The 25,906-nt window shown below is 40.0% G+C and overlaps 1 protein-coding gene across 1 annotated transcript in view; it reads right to left on the minus strand.

Moving 5' to 3' along the window:
* Positions 1-25,906, minus strand: part of LOC134529979 (A disintegrin and metalloproteinase with thrombospondin motifs 6-like) — a 225,691-nt gene that overhangs the window by 51,303 nt on the left and 148,482 nt on the right. Inside the window, exons 15-16 of the mRNA XM_063364509.1 lie at positions 5,276-5,399; positions 476-596 (exon numbers count right to left, since the gene is read on the minus strand). Of these exons, the coding sequence (XP_063220579.1) occupies positions 476-596; positions 5,276-5,399 (245 nt within the window). The remainder of the gene's footprint in view (positions 1-475; positions 597-5,275; positions 5,400-25,906) is intronic.

The following is a 25,906-nucleotide window of genomic DNA, read 5'->3' on the forward strand; positions in this document are numbered from 1 at the left end:
TTCATAATTGTAGTCACAAACTTACTTAATGACGAAGTTCGTTCTATTTCTAAAAACAAAAATTTGTATCACCAACCAAAATTATGGTTTACCTACAGTAAATATTAGTGGCAAAATAAACAAAACATATCAATAAAATATTATTTGTAACAGTCATTTTGTTGTTGATTTAATATAACATTTGTTTGAGTGAGAAAAAAATGTCTGCATATATTTTTTTCATAAATAAAGTTTTTTACAACTTATGTGTAATGCTTAGTTGGCTTCGCTTTTGAATGAACTATCCCAAACACATCCATGCTTTAGGTGTAACTTCAACCCACAATAAACAAATACCACTGAGGCATGCTGGGCTATGTAGAAGGATTTAGAGTCAGGCCTACAAGTCACCGCGAAGTCGCAACTTGTTGCCTTCTCTGCTGGTCTGCTACAGGCGAGTTGTGGGAATGTGCGAGGCTGACACCACCGTACTTACGTAAAGCACGAGGTTGGTGGTCGTAGGGCCTTTGATGAAGAGGTCCTCCTTGTCCTCCACTGGGTGGTTGTACACCCCCTTCACGCCCCCGAAGTCAATCTCGCCGTCGCTCTCCTCCTCGCTGTCGGAACAACCAGCACACTTCAGACGACACAGCCGGCTCTGCTGGGTCTCGGCTGAAGGTGCGTGACCGCTAGCAGGCCAGCATCAAGCTCAGCTGGAGAGATGACCACATTATAAAAACTATTACAGAATCTGAATTACTTGACAAAATTCGATAAAGTTTTGTTTTGTCGGCTGAATATTTTCATTTCAGACACCTGGATGCACAGTAATCGTCAATAAGCTACATCCTATAGCTAAAAAAAAAAAAAAAAAAAAAAAAGCAAACAATTTTTCATAAAATAAAGGCATGAAACCAAAATATATAGGTACATATGTGAAAATAATATGGCTGCAAAATTATTAAAATTAGATAAGAAAATTTTTAACCCAATCTTAGAACCAAAAATATGTTACAATTTAAAGTTTATTTAAAATTATTTTGCATTTTATTATGTAATTTAAATAGAAAATCATTTAAAACATATTCCGTTCTAAGGTTAGTTTGATTCAGACGTTTTTATTTTGAGATTTTAATAATTGTTCAGCCATATTTTTTTCATGCGTTTTTAATTTTTTCTTTCAAGCCCTTATTTTATGAAAAACTATTTGCAATCTTTCCCTAACTATACATTGTATTGACTATTTATGTACATCCAGGTCTACATAATGAAAATATCTAGCAAAAAAATAAAATAAAAAAAAAAACCAGATCGAATTCTGTCAATTCGTTCAGATTCTATTATTGTTTATTATATTCTCGTCATTCATGCACGATGCGATATTTCCTATCTTCTTAATGAAGCGGTTCCGCCGAAGCCATTCCTAGCTGCAGCTGGGCTATCATCGCATACAGCAGACTCCGGGGACCGAGTGCCGGACTCGGGCATCGAACACCGGAGCCCGCAAGAAAGTACCGGGCGACGGACTATCGCCGCTGACCACCAGTGTGGAACTTTAAGCTGATGTAGTAAGGATCTGAGATCCTACCTAGCACCTGGAATGAGCACCAATCACAACCGACGTAATTCACAGTCAACTTTCATCAGGGATGTCCCGCTGCCTTGAACGTGTGGCTGTCCACAAAGAGCCTCACTAAAGAGATTAATTAAATTTGTAGTTTACGTATCGTTGACACAGGGATCATTAGAAGCAGATAATGGCTCAAATTTTAGCTAGAGTATTAATGAAACTCATTGGTGGAGAAAATGTGAGCACTCCAAGAAAATCAAAGGTCTCACGGAAATATCTGTCGAGTATCTTTCTTCCAAAATATCTGGTTCGACCCTGGCAGGAGTTGAACTTGTGTCGCCTTGGTGGGTTGCGAAGTTCTTCAGTGGATACTTTAAGGTAGATTTTGAAGAAATAATACCTATGATAGCTGTTACCATGGTGCAACTTCCGGAAAAGTTTTGTATGGTTTTTCGTTTCATGGTCCATAACCCTAAAACCATTCAAATAAAAAAGATATATATATATATATATATATATATATAGTTACGAACGCGAGAGCCCAGACCGCGATGCCAGGCAGCTGGCTGGTGGCCCCGCACGGCCACTGACGTCACGCGCCATCCATTGACGTAAGACATGCCACGCGTGCCTGGCCGGATTACAAGGGTCGTCGCTACCCCCTCCCCCGCCTAGCACCCCCATGCATCGTCCTGCCTCGAAGCTGTTATCTATCATTGAGCGGCCTTGGGGAATTCCGCGGGCCGCCGCGTGAACAAGCGACGCTATTCTCGATGTTTTGGGTGTCGGGTAGGCCCGGGATGACGCGACTCGTTATTGCCACTCTCGTCGGTTCAAGAAGGTCGCCCCTCAGGTACTTAAGCAGCGACGCCGGCCTCCGGAGGAGTTCCGCGACAAGTCCCGCGACCAGTGTGACAAGAGCTCCGCGTGCTCCGCGACAGTTCCGGAGTGCGACACCGGTGAAGAGGGTGAGGGACCCACCCTGAAAGTGGCGCGACGTGGATCTCGACTGGATCGTAAGAGTGCGGCGACTGAGTGGTGCGAGACTGTGTGTGTGGTAAGGGGCGAATCACTGTTGAGCCTAGCTCCAGTGAGGAGTGCGAACTGCGGAACTTGACAGACATTGAGTGAGTTGAGAATAAACATTTTTAAGTGCCAGTGATTTGTGATCGGACATTTTTTTAAGTACAATTTTTTTTATTAAGGTAAATATTAGCAATCAATAATACTGTAATAAAATTTAATTGGGCTATCCCATACGAACCCAGTTCTTCCCACATTAGGTATATCGTAACCATATATATATATATATTTTTTTTTTGTGGACACGGTAACTGCCGCAATTTTTACAAACCACTTCCAAACTGATACATAAAATCTAATTGTGGAAAATCTTTTGTCTTAAAGCATTTTTGATTCGACCAACCATAACTGCAAGGGGTGTAAAAAAACAAGGTTTGGAGGACAAAAGAAATCATAACTCTGTTCGTAGGCATACAAACGAATTCGTTCAAAGTGTTTGTAAATTTTATAATTTGTATCTAAAACTTTTTGTCAAATACAATTTTTGATAAGACTAACCATTGCTCCAAAGGGTTAAAAAAGGGTTTTAAAATAACAAAATGATCATAAAATCCGTATCTTGTACACTATAAATTCAATTTATTTTTATTAGAATACATAAAATTATTATCTACATTTTCGCCCGAAAATATATTTTTATTTTACCAACTATAACTGCAAGGGGTGGAAAAAACAATAGTTGGAAAACAATAAAATTTATAACTCTCTTAGTAAGGACAATCGAATCAGTTCAAATTGTTTGTAATTCTTATAATTTTTATCTAAATCTTTTGTCTGAAACAATTTTTGATAAAATGAGCCTTTGCTGCAAGGGGTTGAAAAACCAAGGGTGGAAAAGTAAAAAAAAAAAATATAATTTACGTACCATGTACACTATCAAATTCGTTCTAATTTATTATAATACCTTGAATTATTATCTAGAACACTGATCAGAAATAATTTATTTACATGAATTACCATGAATGCAAGGGGTGGAATAAACAGGGGTTGAATGACAAAAAATTCACAACTACCTTTTGAGCCACACTATTAAATCCGTTCAAATTGTTTGTAAATATTATAACTTTTATCTAAACTTTTGTCTGAATCAATTTTTGATAACACAAACCATTAATGCAAGGGATAGAAAAAACAAACTGACTGAGGTTTGAATAAGAAAATGAATAGAACTTCCCTATCGTGTACACTACCGAATCCATTCTTATTTTTGTTTAACTTTCTAAATATTGACTAAAAATTTTGTTGAAATAAATTTTTATCTAACCAACTATTACTGCAAGGGTTATAAATAACAAGGTTTGAAAGTAAAAAAAAAATGGTCATTACTTTTTAAAGTGCTTTTTACATACACTGCATGCCTGATCATCACTTAGTTACAGGACACTTGAACCCTCTTCTGTTTGATCGGTGCCTCAACCCTATACCTACAGTTTCATATCTCTAGTAATAAAAGCGCGTTAAACTTATATTTGAGTGTGAAAAGAAGGGGAACTGCCTTTTGGACCATCCCATCCTCTGAATTCGCACTTGCATGGAGACCAAAATATTACCTGTTCTTAAAGTTTATTGGCAATGTTACTGTATGATTACTGAATATTTGAAGAATTCTCTGTTTAATCACACCAACTTGGTCGACACAGTTAACATTAATAACCACAGCACAACAAAAAAATTCATTAAATCAACTCGGCAAAACCAATGTCATTGTTGCTGCAGATTAACCCCGTTGAGTTTCCCTGCTTATCTGATCTAATTCCCCACTGTCCTGTAGCTGGGGCTGTGGATTATTGCTGATTACTGGGTCACTGTCGTTTACGACACGTGTTCGGGAACGCAACCCATCAATGTTATCACTACATCCGAGGCCTGCTTGGCCCATGAACATTACTGTAGGGCTGTGGGATGTCCCTTCCTGAAATAGTGGCGATGTGTGGAAGCAGCTTTGATATTAGTGTCAAATAATGCTCTTTAAATTATATAAAAATTATTTGTCTATAGTACCGATATCTTACCTGTCGGTTCTCGGTTAGGATATTCAAATAATAAATTTCTTTATCGTAAAACAGACTTTGCTAGAACTCAAATTATGAAAATTAACTACGTTTATAACTGAAATTTCGAAATTCGTCTGTCTCAATACACATTTAGTTAGTATGTATGTGTATAGATCGGGAATTCATTCAAAATTCAATTAACGCCATGTACCAAACACACTAAGAACAAGAACATGCATTCAAGATACTTTGATTTGAAATTGAAATAAGAAAATATCTGTTTCGCACACATCACTATTTTTGAGAGTGCAAATAACACGATTAACACACGATTAAATTAAAATATAATTACTTCAAATGTCCTGCTGAGTATTTTTCACCATACGAAATTTCTGCTATTTAAAAAAATAGATATTTTCAAGTAACTGATACACTGGTGAATGAATATTTTATGTTTTGACATCTCTTCGTCAATGAGGCCAATGAGGGTTAATGAATAAGGGTTGATGAATGAGGATGTTGAGGAACGACTAGGCATTGGAGACGAGCTGATGGCCATGTTTAGTTCGGAGTCGATCCCGCTGGGATGAACCAGTGCAGGGTCACGACACTAGGTGCCACGCGGTGGGCGACAGGCGGAGATACCCACAAGTCGGCGTTCAGGTAGTAGGTGCCATCCTCATTGGCCACGGAGATGATGTTGTAGGATGGCTCCTTCTCCGCCACATGGATGTTGGTGCTGCCCTTCGGGATCACAGTGATCTCCTCGTAATCTGCCGACACAGGGACGTGGCTGGGCTGGTTTTCACTCCCCCCCCCCCCCCCCTACATTGGTTTACAAAACAACCAAACCTAAACCCTTAATATCGCCAACAAATATTAATCCCAATATTCCAAGTACTTTTTATTCAACTTAGATGGTAAGTGAATATATTTATTTGCAGTCATTTCATTTTTAGTTCAAAGAAAAAAAAAATACAAAATTAATTCTGGGATATTGAAATGACAAGTAATCTTAGAGTCGAATATTTGGTTTATTCTTTTATACTTATAATAAATGCTGCAAATGAAATGAAAAGGTTAAACAAATGATATCGTAATATGAGTAAGCTGGTTAAATGGATAGAAAATTATATTTAATTATGACAAATAGCGCTAATATATGGAATAAGATATTCTACTCAAATTGTTATTTTGATTATTTTACTTAGATATTTAATACAGTCTCTTAATGTATTGACAAAGCGTGAGAAAAATTAATTAAAACACAGAAATATTCAACAAAAACTTAACTTTACAGGCTTTTTAGTTGTAAACCTATTTACAATGTTCGCAAAGGCAGGTTTGAGACTAACCCGTGTTCTATTGATATGATGCTCAGATTGACTAGTTGTTGCTGTCTTGTTAAGTTTCTGAGGTAAATTTTAATGATACTTAGTTTGATAGAGTTACTTTCATTTCATGATACTTAAAACTTTCAACTAAAATCACCAGCTAGTCCCTGCTTAAGTCTTCTTTATATGTGGTTGTAGCTAAATCAAGTACCTGGTTTTTCAATTCTTCTTCATTAATTGTTTCAAACCGAATTCTATTGAGGAAACCAAATTAACTATTAATGTTTTGAATGGCTTTAAACCTTTTTTCATTCAGAATCCGATCTATTCTTTGTAAAATAAACACTTGGAACTTTTTACTTCCGACAATTAATAGCTTTCACCTTCACCCTTTTAATCAAACATCCGCTTCTTCCTCCCACGTACTTCTTTAAAATGACGATCTAAGTCAAACTTTTCCGCTAGTTCTTTTGCTTCTCCGATTGCATTAATGGAACTGTTGGCCTTTCTGATTCCAATTTCAAAAGTAAGGTCCTGTCTTTTGTAATAGTTTATAGACAATGTCAGTACGGCTTAATCCCGTACAAAAACCGGGGGAGGACAATGTGTTCAAACATTTTGACATTTCTTAGAAGAGAAGTTGCTTCCATTTTTTCAGCTGTTGTTATTAAGCTGATCCTGAGATCATTAAAAGAATCTGTTATTTTTACTAGATTCTAATATATTACAGCTACAGCTTCACCCTAAGTAGACCATCTGGCATTTCTTTGCTGTTTTACTAGAGCCTTCCATCTATTGATGGAGGAAGCAAATAAATGGTACAGGCAATTAAGTTGGCCAACGCAGGACTCTGCCTCCGGTGAAAAGCTAGCAGCATTCACACCAAATATCTAGAATTTCTGTGTATTAATAGTAAACCATACTCGCTCAGAAATACGTTTCTTAAATGAATAAAAATACAAGCAGCTACGATCAATGTACTTCTCCAAGGATGTTATTATGATATACCTACAAATCGATAATACTGTAAATAGTAGCCTACATTAATTTTATTAACAAAAATTTCAAGATTCATCCTAATCGCAAAACAGAGCGTTGAATTTAAAATATATTACTGACATACACGTGCAGCAAACTATAAGTTTCCTTTGATTGACTACGGACCATAAAAAAGTTGTGTAAAACTAAGTATTAGAAATAAATGTGGTTCTAGTTCAATTATAGTGGAATACTTTTCTATAACAATAAATTACATAAAAAAGAAACATTTAAAACATCATTGTTACATTAGGTATTCAACTTAGTTAATAACTTAATTTATTTCCTCCCGTATTTAACATTAAGTCCTGATGATAACAAAGAAGAAAATTGGTTATCTTTTTCTCATTCTTAAGCTTTTGAATTTTTCAGCAGACTGTTTTTGACATATTTATGATTAAAATGAAAATCAATATCAATTTAAACAGTTCACGATATTATATAATCTCAAGCAGAAGAACTGACTTAAATGACAGAAAAGAAATGCTTCAAACTTGAAAAAAATTAATATATTCCCGGGAAAATGAAACTACATGGTTGTGGTTGTGATCAGCTGAAGATAGTTCAGACCCCTGGTGCTTGGACGGAGCGGGCCAGGGTTGAGAACTGTTGTGACCGTCCAAGGTCGTGTGGGGAGTTCCCTCTCAGTGACCTCGGCAGCGTTGCCAGGCATACCATCGCAAGTTGGATGTTACGCGAAAAATATATATTTACCTTTATAGTTCAATAGAAATAATTTAGTTTATCTTCCCTTCAACATGTTTTTCCTAACACTAGGATATATAAGTAAAGATCTATAATAAAAATGGCCCTTCTCCCCACGTCTGCTCCCTCCTCTCCTTCAACCATAGTCACGTCCCTGGTCGAAACCAGGCCCGACGCCGCCATCCACCTGACGAGAAACCACAGGCTAGAGGTGTTTCAAGTCTAGGTCTCACCCACCATCTCCCATTATTGTTTGTTTTGCTCACTTCATTTGGCTATGAAAGTAGGGAGAGCGTGCCGACTCTGGAACATAGACGAGGGGGGAGCGGGGTAATCCGGGGATAATCCCATTTTTTATGGTTTTTTACGCATTTTTATGGTTTTTTATGTGCAAATCCAGTTTTTTATGCGCTAATCCAGTGGCTAATCCGGAGATCCGCAAATCCGCAAATCCGCAAATCCGCAAATCCGCAAATCCGCAAATCCGCAAATCGCAAATTCGCAAATCCGCCATTTTGTATTTCTAGAAATTTCCACCAACTTCGAATCATGACGTCATGATTCTGTGTCGTCTGCTGGAGGCCGCCATCTTGATTTCTTCTGGCCGCCATCTTGTTTCGTCTGCTGGAGGCTGCCATCTTGATTTTTCCTGGTCGCCATCTTGTTTCGTCTGCTGGAGGCCGCCATCTTGTGTGACGTCATATAGTTCTGTTGGTCGCCACCAGGTAGCAGCAGGTATTATTTTATTTTAACTAAAATATTTTCAGTGCCAAGGCTAGGATTCGATCCATGGGACGTGAAAACGTCCAGGATGTCGTGGTTACGAGGCGGACGCCTTGACCACTAGACCACGAGACCAATTGGAATATGGTGGAATAAATAATCTATATATGCTACGTACTGACGGCAAGTTTATGATAAATGGGGGAGGGTGTTTTTGCCTTCCTTAATGCATACCTAAGGCGCCACATTTGAAATTAAAAATTATTATACAGCCGCCATCTTTAATTCCAGCACAGACTACCAGATGGCGCTAAATTCAAAAAATTAGTTGCCAGAGGCGCCGCCATCTTGGTTCTCAAGTTGGCTGGTAGATGTCGCTAGTATCGCGCGGCAAATTCAAAAATTAGTTGCCAGAGGCGCCGTCATCTTGATTCTCAAGTTGGCTACCAGAGTGTGCCACTGTCGCCATCTTTATTTCATATTTCAGCTGCCAGGGCGCAGCACCATTCGATAGGTCGAATGCTAATCGATATATTTACTTTTATTTCATATTTCCGCTGCCAGGGCGCAGCACCATTCGATAGGTCGAATGCTAATCGATATATGTAGTAACAAGTGTTGCTACCAGAGGGCGCGATATTTAAATTTAAAAAATATTACAACCTTTAAACAATTCTCCACCATCTTGGATTCAATAGCCCCACCATCTTGGAAGGACATGATACACCCAAGGACTCGTTCCAATACATGCACAGAGTGCACCGAAAAGATTGTTCCCTTACATGCACAGAGTGCACCATATTGAATGATCATGATATGTATTCCTTTATATGCATCAGAAGCAGGCATAAGAAATTTTTTCTTATAGGCATACTTTAGTGTTAGCTTTCCTGTAATGCATTTAATAATAGTGTAAGCTCATTATTATTATTTAGTGATAGTGAATTTATAACTATGATGTGTAGTCTCATTCTCTTCGTCTCGACGTGGCAGAAGATTCTCTGGAGTGTAAGCTGAAAAAAAAAAAAACTTGTCTTTGAATTTATAGTGGTATGCTGCTTTCCACATCACCTTAGAGACTATGTCTCAGGAGGTACAGCATTAGATGCGTTAACTCCTTTTTTTTTATACATGGTGAGTTTCCCCGAGAGGCCTATTTTCCATGTTTAACAAGGGCGCAAGCATTATGCTTCACCGTCACTCTCTCCGAAGCCGCTGTCCACTCCATCATCTGGCTCCACTTTCTCTTGAGCCTCCATTACAGCTTCAAGGCATGCTATAATACCGTTGTAAAGGTATGTTAGAAACTCGTATTCCTCTGGAAATGCAGCGAACAAATTGATCGCGGAGACCTCTATATGGTGTACTATCGCATCTATATTCATGCCGATGCAAGCATGAAGCGTATAGTCAATGCAATCGCGAATTTCCTCAAAAGCAGCCATGTTCATTATGGAATTGTCAGAGACAGAATGAAGACTATAGTTGACCGGGTCTTGACGGAAAGATGACATGCAACAAAGTTTAACCACATTAGCATTTAAAATCAGGATAGACTGAAATTTACTTTAAATTATTAAACAGACTAGCATTTAATGAAAACTATCAGATTCACTATCTGAACCGTGTAAATAAGATGAGTGCAATCTCTACATGTTAAACATACCGATGGTTTTATCTCCACATGCGCAGTACAGTAGTGCATGAGTTCTGTCCAACATTCTTAATGTTTAATGGGTGAAGGGGAGGCAATGAATCGAAGTTGGTTGCCATCTACCCAGTTGGCCACTCCGAGCGGAGGAGGAGTTTGGAGCGCTGTTGTTTTCCTACAACTCGACTCGGAGCAGCAATGCTTATTGAGCGTACCAAGGTATGAGGATAGTACAAAAAAAAAAAAACTGGAAAATTATAAAATAAAAAAAAAAGTTAGAATCTCTTATTATGTGGGGGAACTCAGGTTCAGGGATCTAGACGGTAATGTCCCCATGGAAGCGTGCTAATTCCATCATCGGAAATGCTCCGCTTGTCGTCACCTGATGACAACGCCACCTTAGTCACGCGTTCAGTACAAACAATGAGATTTCGTGAACGAAAAAGATATTGAGTCCCCCACACCCGTGAATTTGTTTGCAAGCAATCCAGATATTGCTCAAAAAGTAGCGAGCTGAGTACACTGGCCTTCACACCCTTGGCTTTAAGCGTAAAAGCACCATCGTCCATCTTGTATGCATAAAGTTTGGGGCGAAGACCAACATACTCAGTAATGATGCGTCCAGCGGCTTCATCCTTCATGACACCAGTCATGCCGTGGTTGACTGATGGAAACCTTTGAACATTATCTGGAGCATAATTCGAAGTGTCGAATCGAGAAGCCAAATCGGGGAGAATCGAAGAATACACATCGCGACACTCGATGTGGTACAGAAGAGAATCGGTATCTGAGTAAAGCAGGTGCAGAGATGGAAAGGGAAACTTAACCTGCATATATTATAGTGGAAATCATAGAGATGCAATTTGGATAAATCTAAGATGGCCACACCAGTGTAAGGGGTTTGTTGAAGGTTACCGAACCTTTGGCTAACTCAATGAGGACCAGATTCTCATCGACGATCCGCCTTGCCTTAAATGACGGACGACCTATCAACTCTGCCGCACCATATATGGTATCGTACCGCGAAACCACACGTATGTCACGCTCCCTACGCGGCGACTGCGAAGATTTGCCAAAAACGGAATTATTCATTAATTTATAGAAGGATTTCTCAAAGGGGTTCGCTGCCTGAGCACGGCAATTCAGATTATACCGTACGTACGACGCCATCCAGGATTTTTGTTCAAAGCGCAAAACACGATGAACATTGTCAAGAACGGCCCCGTACATAAGGTAGTGCTGCAGTGTTTTTGCATGTAAAACATAGTTCTTTCGCGGTTCAAGTGTCAATAAGACCTTTGACATATTGCCGTTCACCGGTACGCCATTCACGGGTGCAAGCGGCAGGTCTGATAGCCGGTCATGACATTCACGCGGAAAGGATAGATCCACCTCTATAAAACATGAGCAGTCACCATCAGTGTCCATGGTGCTAAAGTTCCAGTTTGCATATTCGAGTTCCTGCACCCACTGGAAGTTGCCCACTGGAAGCTTACCAAGCATCGTATGACCATAGAGAGAATTTACATCGAAATAACAGATGTAGGAAGACAGCAGGCTGGAGTCATAATTGCTCATGTAAACATTGTTAGCCTTCGCATAGCGCCGACTAACGTTGGTGATCCCACCCCGAACAGCATTCTCCAAGAAAAGATAGATATCTGGATCGGTGACTAATTCCAGACACACCTCAGACTTGCTCAAAAAACCGTCCCACGCAAGTGATGGGGCCGTAATGTAGTGCGTCGGATCTAAGCCATAGGACTGGCAACAAACTGAACGGAAATTCTCGAACACGTCAGCCAACAAACACGTATCCACCTTCAAATACTGCAACGCGTAATCGTTCAAAGTCTTACAGCGGAAAACGTTCCACGCAGATCTAGCGTGAGCATAGTCCCCGTCACTCACGTCAGTCCCACTAAGAGCATTATGAAATGCTTCCCTAGGGGGTAGTGAAGTCGTCTGCAGTTCTGCCATACTAGTGACGAAATCGTATGGGAACACCCCTTTCCTACGAGGTAGATAAAACTGTGCGTCTTCTGGAAACTGGACACGAGTGAGGCTCAGCTGAGCAGGCGAGAGATTACCTGCCAGAGTATCCAGAGATGAAGTTAGGAAGTTAAGAGAGTCAATGAATCTTAAACGCACTGTTAGAGTACCTCCTCTCGCATCATTACCGGTAATCGGTATGTACTTTGTTATGCTCTTGTAACTTTCAAGAGACGTGCCTATAACCCTGACCTTCCCGGGGTTCTCCAAAATGGAGGAACCGTCAGGTTGTGCAATATGATGTGAGACTAATGGTCTCATCAAAAAGTGGGCGTCATAATTCTGAAGGTTGTGGAAAATAGCCACCAGTTGGTTCTTCTGCAGTCTAAATGCAAGATTACACTTAGAATGCGCATAGCCACGAATCTCACCGGTCAGGTGGTCATGGTCCAACACTGACTTGTCACCTAGTGTCTTATTACATATATGGCAATGTGTCTGACTCGCCAACCGCGCAGCAACAGCACGAGTCTGGGCTTTCATGGGAGCGGTCTTAGCATAAATCGCGCACACCCACTTAGTCATATCAATCAAGGTAGAGACCATGTCGGCAACACAATTCTCCCCTTCAAAGTGCGCATATCTGGTAAGCGAAGCATCGTACGAACAAACTAATATAGGCACGTGCTCGTTCACCGTCGTGGTGCTGGAGGCATCGGCCTCCGGTAAACAGGTGGACATCGGTTTCAAGTAGGTCTCTGTATCGCAATAAGCGACAAAGCCCATACGTTCCTTCTTGGATACATTTGTGAACTCGAGCCATTTGGTCTCCTCAGTCGGGAATACTGACCGAACGGCCGTGTGTTGGCTGCACAAATCAGTGTGGGAGTTCAACTTGTCCGCAGTATGGAAATACTGAAGACAGCGCTCGCAAACCCACTTTGTATGTTGATCACGCGAGAGTTGAGAAGAAAGCAAGCGGGACAAATTCTTAATAGCTACGAAATGGAGATGAGCGGGAGCACCAGACGCACGAATAGCCAAAATATTCACATGGCGATCACATCGCATAGAGGTAATGCAAATCGGCTGGATACTTGCATCAGTGGGTTTGTTAAAATCCTCGTCAATAATCGTTCCCTGATCACTCACGCAAGAATAAATGTTCACGGAAATATTATTGAGACTCTCAAAGATCTTAACCTGATGCAGTGTCATGGGGAACGTCATACCGGTCGTATCAAAAACCTCGAGAGGATTAGGATACGATCCAGTACGAGTAACCATCCCAGCCGCCGGCGTCTCTCCTGCCATAACGGCATACAGAAAGCACATCTCACGGTCAGTCTCGATGTTTACACAAGCTTTGCGGTTAGACAAAAATGCAGGCAACTTTGTATGCGCGGCCCCCACCGTGAATGGTCGGTATGCAGAGACATGCATGTCGAGATGTTTTACATGACTCAACATCCATCCAGACCCGCGCAAAGCAAACTCACTTACATGCTCCATAAGCACAGAAACTAATGTGAAACTGAAAATTTCTGCTAGGTCCTCATTTAACAAAACAGGGATACTTTTGGAGGCGAAGTGGAAGCTTTCACTGATGGGCCCCTGCACAGGATCCTCCTTAATAAATACCGCGGCCAATGTAAGATAAATTTTGAATGGGCGGAGAACGCCACCCACTACGTCCAGAAAGGGTTCCCTGCACCTGGAGAGAAATCTATTAATGTTAGGGTCGGGCTGGGGAATATCATTCGCGATTCTGGAATCAACAAGTCGACCCTGGAATGCGGAATCTAAAGCGACGGGCTTCAGGCTAGGCAAAGAGGGAGGTGGCGTGTCTTCGATCTCTAGGTTGGATGAATCATCAGCCGACGATAAAATCACTGACTCAAATGATGATGAAGATGAAATCAATGAATCAATAGATGATTCATCGAGCTCAGACATCGAAGGCTCGCTTTCCTCAAATCTAGCACGCTTATTAGAGTATGGAGAAGACATTATTATAAAAGGAATTTAAAAAAAATAAAGAAGGATACGCTCAACAAGTTAGAACCTGAAAAAAAAATAAAAGATGCTTGCTCTAATATACTGAAACCAACAGCTGTATCAGCACTTATTATTTTCCATAATATGTGTAAAAAATTTGTATTGAAAAAATAAGTGTAAATATGAAATAATTGTATGTCATGAGAAAACTTCTTGTAATATTTATTTGTGAAGTATTTCAAGTTGTAAATAATGTAGAAATATAAAATGTTTAAGACATGTAAACAATGTGCAAGAAATTAATTATATGTCGGTATATTCTGAGAATGTAGAGAATTATTATTTACATGGAACATACTGTATTGAAAACAAATGTATATCAACTTCATATCACGCTTAATATTGTTTAAAGTTTGACAAAATTTATTTAACTGTTTGCAAGCAAAGAACGAGCTCTGAATGGTTGTTGTTTTTATAAATCGCGCATAGTGTTTAGTAACAGAATGAAAGATGTATTAAAGAAATATTAAATACACGCATCCTGTTGTAAAAATAATTATGAAAACAAGTTGATTCTCAATCATTAATAAATAAGCGAAAACAGGAATAATATTCAAAGTGATATAATCGCAACAAAAAAAAATAGAGTTTAGTAATTTTTCCGTGATAATACACAATTTAAGTAATATAAATACATGGATTTAGTTATTGCTTAATTCGACCGTTTTAACGTGTTTATTTATTTAAAATAGTGGACATATTGTTAAATAAGAACTGTAAACACAGTGCGCGAACGTGTTTTAACGAAACGAATGTACACTAGGCGCAATATAACTCCGAGCTTGAGCTACGTCACACACGAGGAGTAGGGACTGCAACACATGTGGGGGGGTCAGGTGGATGAGGAGGGGGTATAAGCAGATACGGTGTCCTTGCACATCAGGTAGAGAAAATCAGAAAACATTGACCACTTACCACTGACGTTCCAAGCACTATCTCAGTTCTTCAACGCCACTGACTGTTCCATCCGAAGAGTCTGATGTGTAAACGTCACTGCTGTCACTGTTTGCATCACCTAACTGAACAATCACTTTATCAATTTCAATGTCAAAACGCACATCCTTATCCCAGTATTCGTTCTCGAGTGTCTTGACGTGATTGCAAATCGGTATCCAATCTTCTGGACCCAATCGGTGGAATATCTCCTCGCAAAGTTTTTTTTACATTTGCCAAATTGCAAGTAACATTTCTTGAAGCGACTTCTCCTTTAACTTTAGCCCGTATGCTTTCTATCGGATTCAAATCCGGATGATAAGGGGGCAGACGAAGTAATGTGTGGCCACTATTTACCAATAGTCTGTCTGCCGAGTACTGCACTTGCGAAGGTTTGTGCTTCTTTATGAGGTTATACAAGTTTGGTTTGAGCATGTCGCTAGTAAAGGAAATATTCTCCTTACTTAACCACTGCTGCATTTCCAATTTTGTCGAGCTGGAGGTAGGCGTTTTATTTATTTTTACATTGTGATAGGGAGCATTATCTATCACAACAACACTGTTTGGTGGAAGATTTGGTATTAATTGTTCGGTGAGCCATTTTTCATAATTATCTTTATTCATGTTTTTGTGATAATCCCCTGTTGCTTGGTGCGACTTCCACATTGCAAGAGCATTTGGGATAAAACCTTTTTCGCCACCTGCGTGAATCATTATTAATCCTTGACCCTTCGCGACAGGCACTAGTAAACCATTTGAGGACATGTCACTCCACATTTTATTTTTTATATGAGACGACAATATATACGACTCATCCATGTATATAATTGTGCGTTCATCGTTTCTATATTGAAGCATACTCTTGAGATATTCTATACGTTTTTGCCGAATATCTGATTTTTCTATTAAAAGTAAGCACTGCGATTTGGTTTTCTGCCACCTGAATCTTAGCTTCTTCAAAGTCGTCCTTAAGGTTGTATTGCCACCTTGGTAATTTATGTAATTCTTTAGTTTATGTCGTACAGTTTCGACAGACGGCACACGTTTTTCAAGTAAGTAAAAATTTTACACAGTACGTCGTACCACAGCTTCATCAAAGGTGTCCAGTTCGTGTTTACATGTTTTCTTTCGCTTCTTGTTGGGCGTCTCGGAAGATGTTCCTTCACCAGCTTCATTCCTCTTAGCCTCCCTTTTAATTGTTTGTACAGTCGTGCGAGACACACCCGTCGCCTTAGCTGTTCTCAGCTGTGCTTTCTCTAGTGAAATGGAGGGTTCCTGTAATCGCGCTTCATTTTCCATAAACTGCAGAACGTTATACACGATTTCCTGCGTCTGCGAGTGCAGTATATTACTCTTAACTTTTGACAACACTGGAGGCATTTTATGTATAAAGTTGTACTTTACTGAATTACTGCACTAAATATATAACACTGGCTCTGAACAAAAGTGATACACTACATGCACACAAACCTCAGATTCAAACTGTAAACGAAAACGTTTAGTAAGTACCACGGATGTGTTAACGAACGTATTCGTCGGATTTCACCGAGGACTACGTTTTCACTCTGTGCAGTAGCGTGTAGCCCCGGTTATCAAGTTAAGCATTATCGCTCGATGCCGCGCCACGTCTGCCTTCCCCAATGTCGTGACTCACATACACACATCCATTTTCTCACCGTCACCCAGGCTCGGAGTTATGTTGCGTTTACTGTACTCCATCTCGTGTTGTCAGACAGAACTGACAGGACACATACCTTATCTGGAGAAGAACGTCTCTCTGCGGAGGAGGTATCGAGGGCTGGCGAGGGCTGGCTGCGATCAAATGACGTTTCCGACCTCTGTGGCAGGTGTATATATATATAAATCTGCGTCGGGCGATGACCTGAATTCTCGCGGAATCGCCTACTCTGTGTGTCGGCTTTAGATGACAGTTATAAACTGAAAATTATTAATTTAAGAAAGTTGAGTAGATTATATTTGGTAAAATCATTTAATAATATGGTGATCATGGAAAACTAGTTAAACTATATGTTTTTTTTTTGTTTTAGAAAGTAGATTTTCTACCATTCACTTTTTTTCAGAATTAAAATTTAATTAATGTTTTTTTTTTATTATAGCTTACTGAAAACATATTTCTGCAATCGTTGTAATGCATTACAACGATTGCAGAAACTGTCAACCAAGTCTGTGACAGCATATAGACACTTCTTAGGTGCGACGACAGTTGTCTGGAAAAACAAATTCCTTTCTCTGAAAATAGAGAGCTTCATCCACGGGCTCGCGCACGTCAACCCGCTGGTCGGCCCAGGAAGGCAGGACGTTTCAATGCTAGCTTTTATTTTATATCAGAGGAATACTTAAATCATAACAATAAATCAGAGGTTACACATTAGTTTTATTGTAGTCAACATACATTTCGTGAACGTGCGGGCGCAGAGACTGATGGATAATTTGAATACATTTTTTTTTTAATTATACTAAACCAGAAAATTATATAATTGAAAAGAGCATTAATAAAAAATACAGTAACCTACACGTTCTTTACTTAAGTTACAAACAGTTTCGGTAATAAGATATGCATTATGCTTTTAACAATTTATTTTAAAACTTTATGCAAAACTGAAATATTACAAGAAAATCACACATAATGTTTGCATACAAACCTGAACATTTACATACAAAGAATATTAAAGTGACGATAAAAAAAAGATTTGAATGCTAACTTGAACATTTCCTTACACACAAAGAATATTATATTTACGTATTCAGCTGAAACATTTACATACACAAAGTGACAAAAATTCAATTATACTTTGCTTAATAATTCTAGAAGTAATGAGCGCACTGCTACCCGGGCCATCTCGTCAGTTCTTTGTATGGAAGCACTAGACTCTGTTTGAACTCCGACATCTTGACTCACCGGTACTAAATGACTGAGATCTCTGGTTCGACTCTTGCGAGAGGCAGCAGGCTTTCGCTGTCGTCTGGTGGACTTCGGTGTCGCCTCGGTGATTGGCTCAGCTACAGGTATGATGGATGTTGGCGAATCAGGGCTGATTTGAATGCATTCAGGGATAACCTGAACCGATTGGGTAGCTGTCTGGTTGAATGCGTGTGCGTAGACGTCTTCACTCGTGGCAGGCAGCACTGTATCGTGTCGAAGCATGTTAACAATACATTGTCCATAACCCGAGCAGTTAATTAATTCAAATGGTATGTCTTGAGGTCCTGGGTCGAGTATTTGTTTCGAGTGAAACATGCCGTCACAGCTTTCCGATATGTGTTTTAAATTCTCTTGACTCCACTCGCTGTAATCAACACTGCCTAGACCAGGATTTACACTCACGTATTTCTTGCTTGAATGAAAGTTAGACATCTTGCTTGGCACAGATCCTCACACCGACACAGTTTCAGCTCGACTGTCGACCCAGGAAGCGGCGATCCTATTTAAAAATATATTGCCCATCCGAATGAATAAATTGATTACGAAATTCCATAGAGTAGAGCATCTCGTAGAACAGTCCATTATCTATATCCCCATAGTTGCTTACTTAGATGCGTCGACACCGAGAATTTGTTTTCTCGTAATAAACGACCTCTCGACAAGGAACACAAATGATTACTGCAAGGCGTGTCGTGAGGTGGGTTCCACATGCATGTAGCGGGATTATGGCGATAGTGTTTAATTCCGGTACACCATTCGGAGAAAGTACTTTCATAGTCTCTGTCACGGGATGTCTTGAGCTCATCAATAGTACAGGGAAACTTTGCCATTGGATGACTAAGATTTATTACACAGTCTTTATGCTGACAGTCGAAAACAGTCAAGAGAGTCACGGACTTGTATGGTCTATCAGCGTGCCACCTCAGTCGGAAATGAGTATTTTCGCGACAAAGTTCGAAATAAACGTATCGAAGACTACTCAATCCAATATCAAATTCATAGAACTCTACATGAAATTCAACACAGTTCAGACTTGCACGTTTGTAAAGATATCTATTTTCGGTATTGTCAAACAAAGTCGAAGGCTTCATTTCTTTAGATCGTGGATCAGGAGGATAATTAAAATATCTTGTCGCTTCATCCCATGTTAAGATGCTCGGTGCCCACAATTCATCTATTACGGCATCTTCTTGGCTTTGAGTTATATCATGGAATCGCGGTGATAACATGACTGACATAGGTATTGTCTTAGCTCTCAAACTTAAGCGAATGGGGTGAATCGATAAAGTTTACACTGAAGGAAACTACATGTCTCGTAGCAAACACTGTTTTCATAAGTTGTGTTGTGAACATAACCATCACACTGCTCCTCCCAATGCACAACTGTCTCTGGGTTCGTGCTGCGTCTCAAATCACACCTTACTGCAGAATAATCTGGTTCTGAGGTTATAGTTTCAGTAGCGGCTGCTGCCTTAAGTTCTTCTAAGGTAGTAGGAAATTTACTGTCGGGTCTCAAGTAGTGCACAACACAATCTACCTGATTGCAGGGCGTCTCAATAAAGTCCGGAGCCTCCAGATCGCAATCGGTGCTCCAGTGATGATTGAAGTTGCAGACTATGAGGTGGAACTCTCCATCTCCGGTAAGGTATGCCACACGACGAAAGCCGGGTGACACGTCTGCGTAGCGTGCCGATGGATCGAACGTCATTTTTCTTGAATATATAGTGAGTCTACGCCCGCACGACCGCGAACTGTACGCTGACTGTCGTACCCCGGGACGATGACCTCAATTTATAGCGCCTCCAGTCCAGACATGTTTACCGTTGCTTCGCTTGTTGTTGATTCCATTTCGAGCACGTCATCCAACATTCCAGGATCGCTGTGTTCTAGCATCCAAGCCCTAAGCAATGCGACGTTACGGCGAGACGATACAGGTCTTATGCTGTCACGATTTTGAGCATACATTATGTCTAATTTTTTGAAAGCCGGGCAGCCATATTCCTCTTGTGCATCCACTATGTGCATGTGTTTGAGACAGTGTTTACCCAACCATCTTTTCTGTTCGCTTCCAGCAACTATTACAGTTCCACTCAAGTGAGTTGTCAAGATGGTGGAAAGACTGTTGTAGGGAAACAATCCGTGTTCCCATTTTAAACTATGAAAATTTTTAGTGAGCCACGCATTACTTCTCCGGTATTTACGACTAATGTCTCTCCACTCAAACGGCGGTTTGAATGTTCGCGTAATTATGTTCCCCTCAGAGTCAGCAATGCTAAGTTCCTTGGTAATAAAGCCATACTGAGAGAAAAATCCTTGCAGATTAACATACTTCATGGTGACTGAGACACGACTGAGCCTCTACTATGCTTAACTCAGTATTTTAACAGCTTTGTCTCGTGGATTATAGGAGACAAGTCTGTCGTGCAATATTATTGCAAATGCTTGTGTTAAGATCGGTAGGTTGTCTGAGCTTGTGATCTCCAACTTGCAATCTATGATATTCGAAGGTATTTTCTCAGCTTGACGGCTTACATCAAACATGAATAACGTAGCCAGTTCCTTAAACTGATGAGGGTCAAGCAAAGGTGCATTCTGCTTTCCATAGTAAGACTCTTGAAAATTTGAATACATATCATATGCGATTAAGTAAAATCCATTGTCGAAGTTTATGTCCAAATCCGTGTATGGATAACTTTCTGAATTCAAGAATAGTTTTATATTCTTTATGTTGCAGTGGTCAAACCTCGATTTATCGGCAGCCATTACATTATGTTTAGCCGATTGAAAGCCGACTATAATGTATCGTGGTTTTTCCATCGAGAAGCTTGTCTTTACTGACCAGCTGACATTTTGTGCTTGTGGCATGCTGGGATATGTTTCAACAGACCAAGATCTAAATGCTATATCTATATTTCTGCTTTTCTCCACAAGCTTAAGCAGTCGCGTGCGTTCCGCTGGAGACACTTGGATGTGTGGTACGGCCCAATCGATAGAGTTTATGGTTAAATTAACTTCTTGAGGCTGCGCACTCGCATCTACGATCGAGTTAATGTACGTATTTTCTAAAACTATAATTAACTCTTGTTTGGAGTTTAGAAGTATACGGTGATAATCCTCAGCAAAGCCGAGGAGATGGCTTAGCGGAACACAGATTTCGAAAACACCATCGGCTGTTAGAGGCAAGCTATAGTTTTCCTCGAGACACCATCCCTCCATTTTGCTGATGGCGTATTCATCACGAGTTCGTGAAAGATAATTCTTCACTGTAGATACCACTCCTAGTGATCTGGTCTGGTCTATAAGAACGCCGTTCAGTTCAAATCCTATCCGATTGATCATATGTAATACACCATTGTTTATAATCTTTGCATGGTCCGGTTTCCGTCCGTCTGCCTTTACGAGTTTTCCACGTATACGCAAAAAGGATTTTGAGATGTTTGTGTATGCATCATGATTTTGAATCACTATACGGATTTCAGAGTTGGGGGCATAGGGTCCATTTAAGTATGGTTTGTAAATATGCAGTTCAGTTTTTGAAATAGAATCCTCAAATTGTGGTGCTTGCTCGACTTCAAGAACGGTGTTCTCCATGAGGATAAACTCTAAATCCAAGTTTTTTAAGGAATCTCACGTTAACAGATGTTAGCCGCTTGATGTCTCGTCGTCTACTGGATAAGGACACACCTGAACCGCTCCATTTATGCTTAGAAAAATATTTCACTCCCATTGTTTTTTCAAATGCAGTCTTAGAGTTATTTCTTCCTTTCTTAGGTTAACTAAGCGTCCTTCCTGATCGACTATTTGAATGTCGAGCTCCGATATCGATTGAACGGTAACTGGGACATAAATGAGCGTGGTAGGTCGTTCATTTATCTTATATCCCGGAGGTACTATGGGGGAAAATTCATGAATAGTATTGTTTAATTTACCATTCAAGTATGTGTGTCCCACAGCATTGCTTGTAATTCGTAGAACATTCACGGGGAATATATTTACAGGATTTGTCGATTCATGCAGCTCACCTGCTTTGTATACTTGAGAAGAAAATCCAAGCATTTCACCTAATGTATTTTTTCCACTAAAATCCACATGTATATTGTTGCTGAACATTATGCACTGTAAAGTGTTGGGGTTGCCTCATAATAGAAATGTTGAATCTGCAGGTAGGTTCTGTTTTATGTAAGCTTCCATGTCACTTATTTCATATGTACCTGTTGGTAATTTCATTTCATGATGTTCATTGTTTGCGATGTATCGAAAAACTTGATTATTTTCATCAATGTTCGGTATCGAGTTATATGTTGTCAGATCGATCAATGCCATTGTCCACTCTCCATCCAATTGCAAGGGAGGGAAGTAGTAGGTTCTCATAATCGAGCTCTTTCCAGTTAAAATTAATGTTATTGACATTTTGTCTAGTTTACACTGCGTCTCGCGTTGTGTGTGGTCTCTCTATAAACACTCTGTCGCATATGTGGCTTATGATAACACTAATGCTTCTTATATATTGATACTAAAAATCTTAAGCATAAGTGACCGCAATTCCATGAATGCAACTTTTGTTGCCTGTCATAATTATAGGTTATGTTGCACTTGTTTAAATATCGTATCAGTTCCACTGGTGGAGGCAAGTCTCCGAAGCTATCGTAATATTCAACGTTAGGACCGGTCTTGACATAAGCAGTCCAATGCGTTCCCGGTCCTTTGGATGAGTCTAGATTCAAAATAGCACTTTCATTACGCAATGGTTTCTTAGGTAGCGAATCGCGCATGTATATTTGTCTAAAGTATGGTATTTTCAATTCTTTTATCGCCTTCATTAACTCGAGGTTTGTAAGAGCTCGCTTTGGTAAGTTTTTGATTATCGCTTCCTGCTCCCGCGATTTTTCTTTCTTCTTCTTCCTCTTCGCTTTCCCCCACCACCCGACTGTGGATAGGGGCGTAGATAAAGTCCTGAACCGTTTTTTGCTGCACGTGCTATCGCTTGCATACGTGCCTGACTCCGGACATCGGAAACAGTTTTAGCAACACCCGCAGCTCCACCAATTAAGCTGCCTAATGCAGCGAGTGCTGGAAATATAAATGGTAATAGACCACCCTTCTTCCCCAGGGCTTTCCTGACAGATTTACGGTTTCTCTTCTTTGATGATGATGAAAATCTTAAACCTGCACCAAGCTTACGTTTCACTCTCATAATCTTGTTAACGGTCCACGCGGATACTCTCTGTCCAAATTTAGTTTCGGGAGACTTTCTAATCTTCTCGGCCGTGTCAGCTAATATTTTATCCGCTTTATGTCTTTCAGACAAGTTATTACTATTCGCATACACAATATCGTGAAGACGACACGCCTCATCTAGTGCATTCACACCACGATCACCTCTTGCTAGTCTCTCGGCTAGTCTCGTGCCAGGTCCACAGAAATTGTAGCCCGGAAGATGTGCCTCGAATGGTAGCTTATTTATAGCAGAATTAACTAAGCCTGAACCTCTCTTCCGTCTCATACAAGACATATCAAGACACTGAGTGGTTTCACTATAAGGATGACTGTTTTATAGTGTTTAGGTTTAGTATTAAGAATGGAGGTTGTTCAACAACAGCTCGCTTTACCAATTTCACTAATTGATGATGATGTGTTTAGTAAAACTGAAGAACGTCATGGATCTCTGTTACCAAATACCATACGGTGTATAGTGTCAGGTCCTTCGAATTCTGGCAAAACTTGTCTTATTCTTTCACTTCTAGAACACCCCAATGGGATACGTTTTGAGAATGTGTATTTATATAGCAAGTCCCTAGAACAACCAAAATATAAACGTTTAGCCCATGTGCTGGAAAATGTCGGGGGAGTGAAATTTTTTTAATTTCGAGAAAATGCTGATGTTTTAGACCCCAGTCAAGCCCTCCCCAACTCTGTGCTAATCTTCGATGATGTTGCTTGTGATAAACAAAGCATTGTTCAAAAGTATTATTCTATGGGGCGACACCACAAGATCGACTGTTTCTACTTGGTACAAACTTATACCCAAACCCGAAAGCAATTAGTGCGAGATAATTGTAATCTAATAATTTTGTTTAAAATGGACGATCTTAATCTAAAACATGTGTTTTCCGACCATGTCGGTACAGATATGAGCTTTGAGAGATTTAAAACTCTTTGCGGTCACTGTTGGAACAGTCCTAATGAGCATGGTTTCATTGTGATAGCTAAAGATTTTCCTCTACATTAAGGGCGTTACAGATGTGGTTTTGATCAGTTTATTGTGATAGGTTCATGAATCATGATGTCAAAGTTCGGTGGTGGTGGACTTAAACGATCGCACGACTCATGCATGACGTTTACTCGTGAAGGGGACTGCGACTTAAGCTGGAAACATTTGAAGAGAGTTGGTGATCCTAAACAAGATGGTGATGCTGCTAATAAGAAGTATGTTGACGCAGTAAGCGGGGCTTTTACACATGCTTTGCATTCGATGACTGATGGTATGACACGACAAGTTACAGATATCAACAGATCACTTACTGTAACAAGAGATGTGCAAGTGGGGATTATGGAGTTCTTGCGCAATATGGAGGCTAAAGAACAGCATTTAATTGCTCAATTAAATGAAAGTCTTTCAGCTGTGTCGACAAAGTTGGGTGATATGTGCACCTCGTTGGAGAGCAGGTTAGATTTATTCGCACAAACATTTTTAGAGGAACTAAATGATGCACTAAATGCTAACATGGTTGAGATGGTATTGAAAATTAATGCTGGAATTGTACAACAGCTTTCACAAATGAATCGCACTGTTGGTGTTTTGACGATTACTCCTGATGAATATTCTCGCGGTGTGTTGTCTAAGAAACCTTCACCTCCAAAACCAGCACCTGCAAAAACAGCATCTTCAAAACCAGCACCTCCAAAACCAACACCTCCAAAACCAGCACCTCCAAAACCAGCACCTCCAAAACCAGCACCTCCAAAACCATCAAGCTCTAGACATGCCTAGATCACTCACGTATTGATGCTAGTTGTATATAAAAGGGTGATATGCTATCGCTAACTCTGCAGTCATGGCTCTTGAGGCTAGTAAGTTGGAGCGCGTCATAGAAAATGTTCGTGCAAAGTATCTACTTGCCAAACGAGCTCGTTTGGAGAGGGATGCAATTAATGAAGAAATATTCAAGTCTGTTAATTCGCGTTTGGATAAACTTGGACCTACTACATCGCTCGCACAGTCTATCGATACTGTGAAGCAGGATTCTGCGGAAGAAGCTACTGTGAAACAATATTTAGAATCAAGCGACAGTGATGACTCGAACGCTATTCCTTTAAAACATCACGGTGTTCCATATGATGATTCTTTAGGTGGAGTGCAGTCTTATTTGCAGAACTACAACCTTCGCTCTGGTGATGGAACCTATGGTGTATCTAAACGACATAACCGCTGGTTTTTAGGGGACACGGAAGAATTTTTTCACGATAACAATATGATTCGCGTTAAAGATGAACTAATACAACCTGCTCCTGGTTTATTTGAACTTTTATTTCGCAGAGAGCCGCATACGTACTCGGAATCGGCCCTTAAACAATATGGTAATCTACTAGAGCTTACAAATGCTTATTTTAAAAAGAATGATCCTGCAACAAATCTCTATAAAAGCACGTCACATGCGAAATTTGATATCATTAAGCAACTGTTTCCACATATTGGTTCGCAGCAACGAGGAAGTGGATTGTTACATAAAACATTGGATTTAGGTCGTAAACGAGAGTTCATTTATTGGAATGATCCGAATGAGATAGTAGATCGACTCAGGTTGTTAATGGCCTCGCAGGCTTCTGGCCACACCGGACACAATAACGAAATCCTTTCGATACTTGAAGAGTTACAAGAATCAGGATACATTGCAAATTGAG

Source organism: Bacillus rossius, chromosome 1 (genome assembly GCF_032445375.1).
Source record: "Bacillus rossius redtenbacheri isolate Brsri chromosome 1, Brsri_v3, whole genome shotgun sequence".
Classification (NCBI taxonomy): Eukaryota; Metazoa; Arthropoda; class Insecta; order Phasmatodea; family Bacillidae; genus Bacillus; species Bacillus rossius.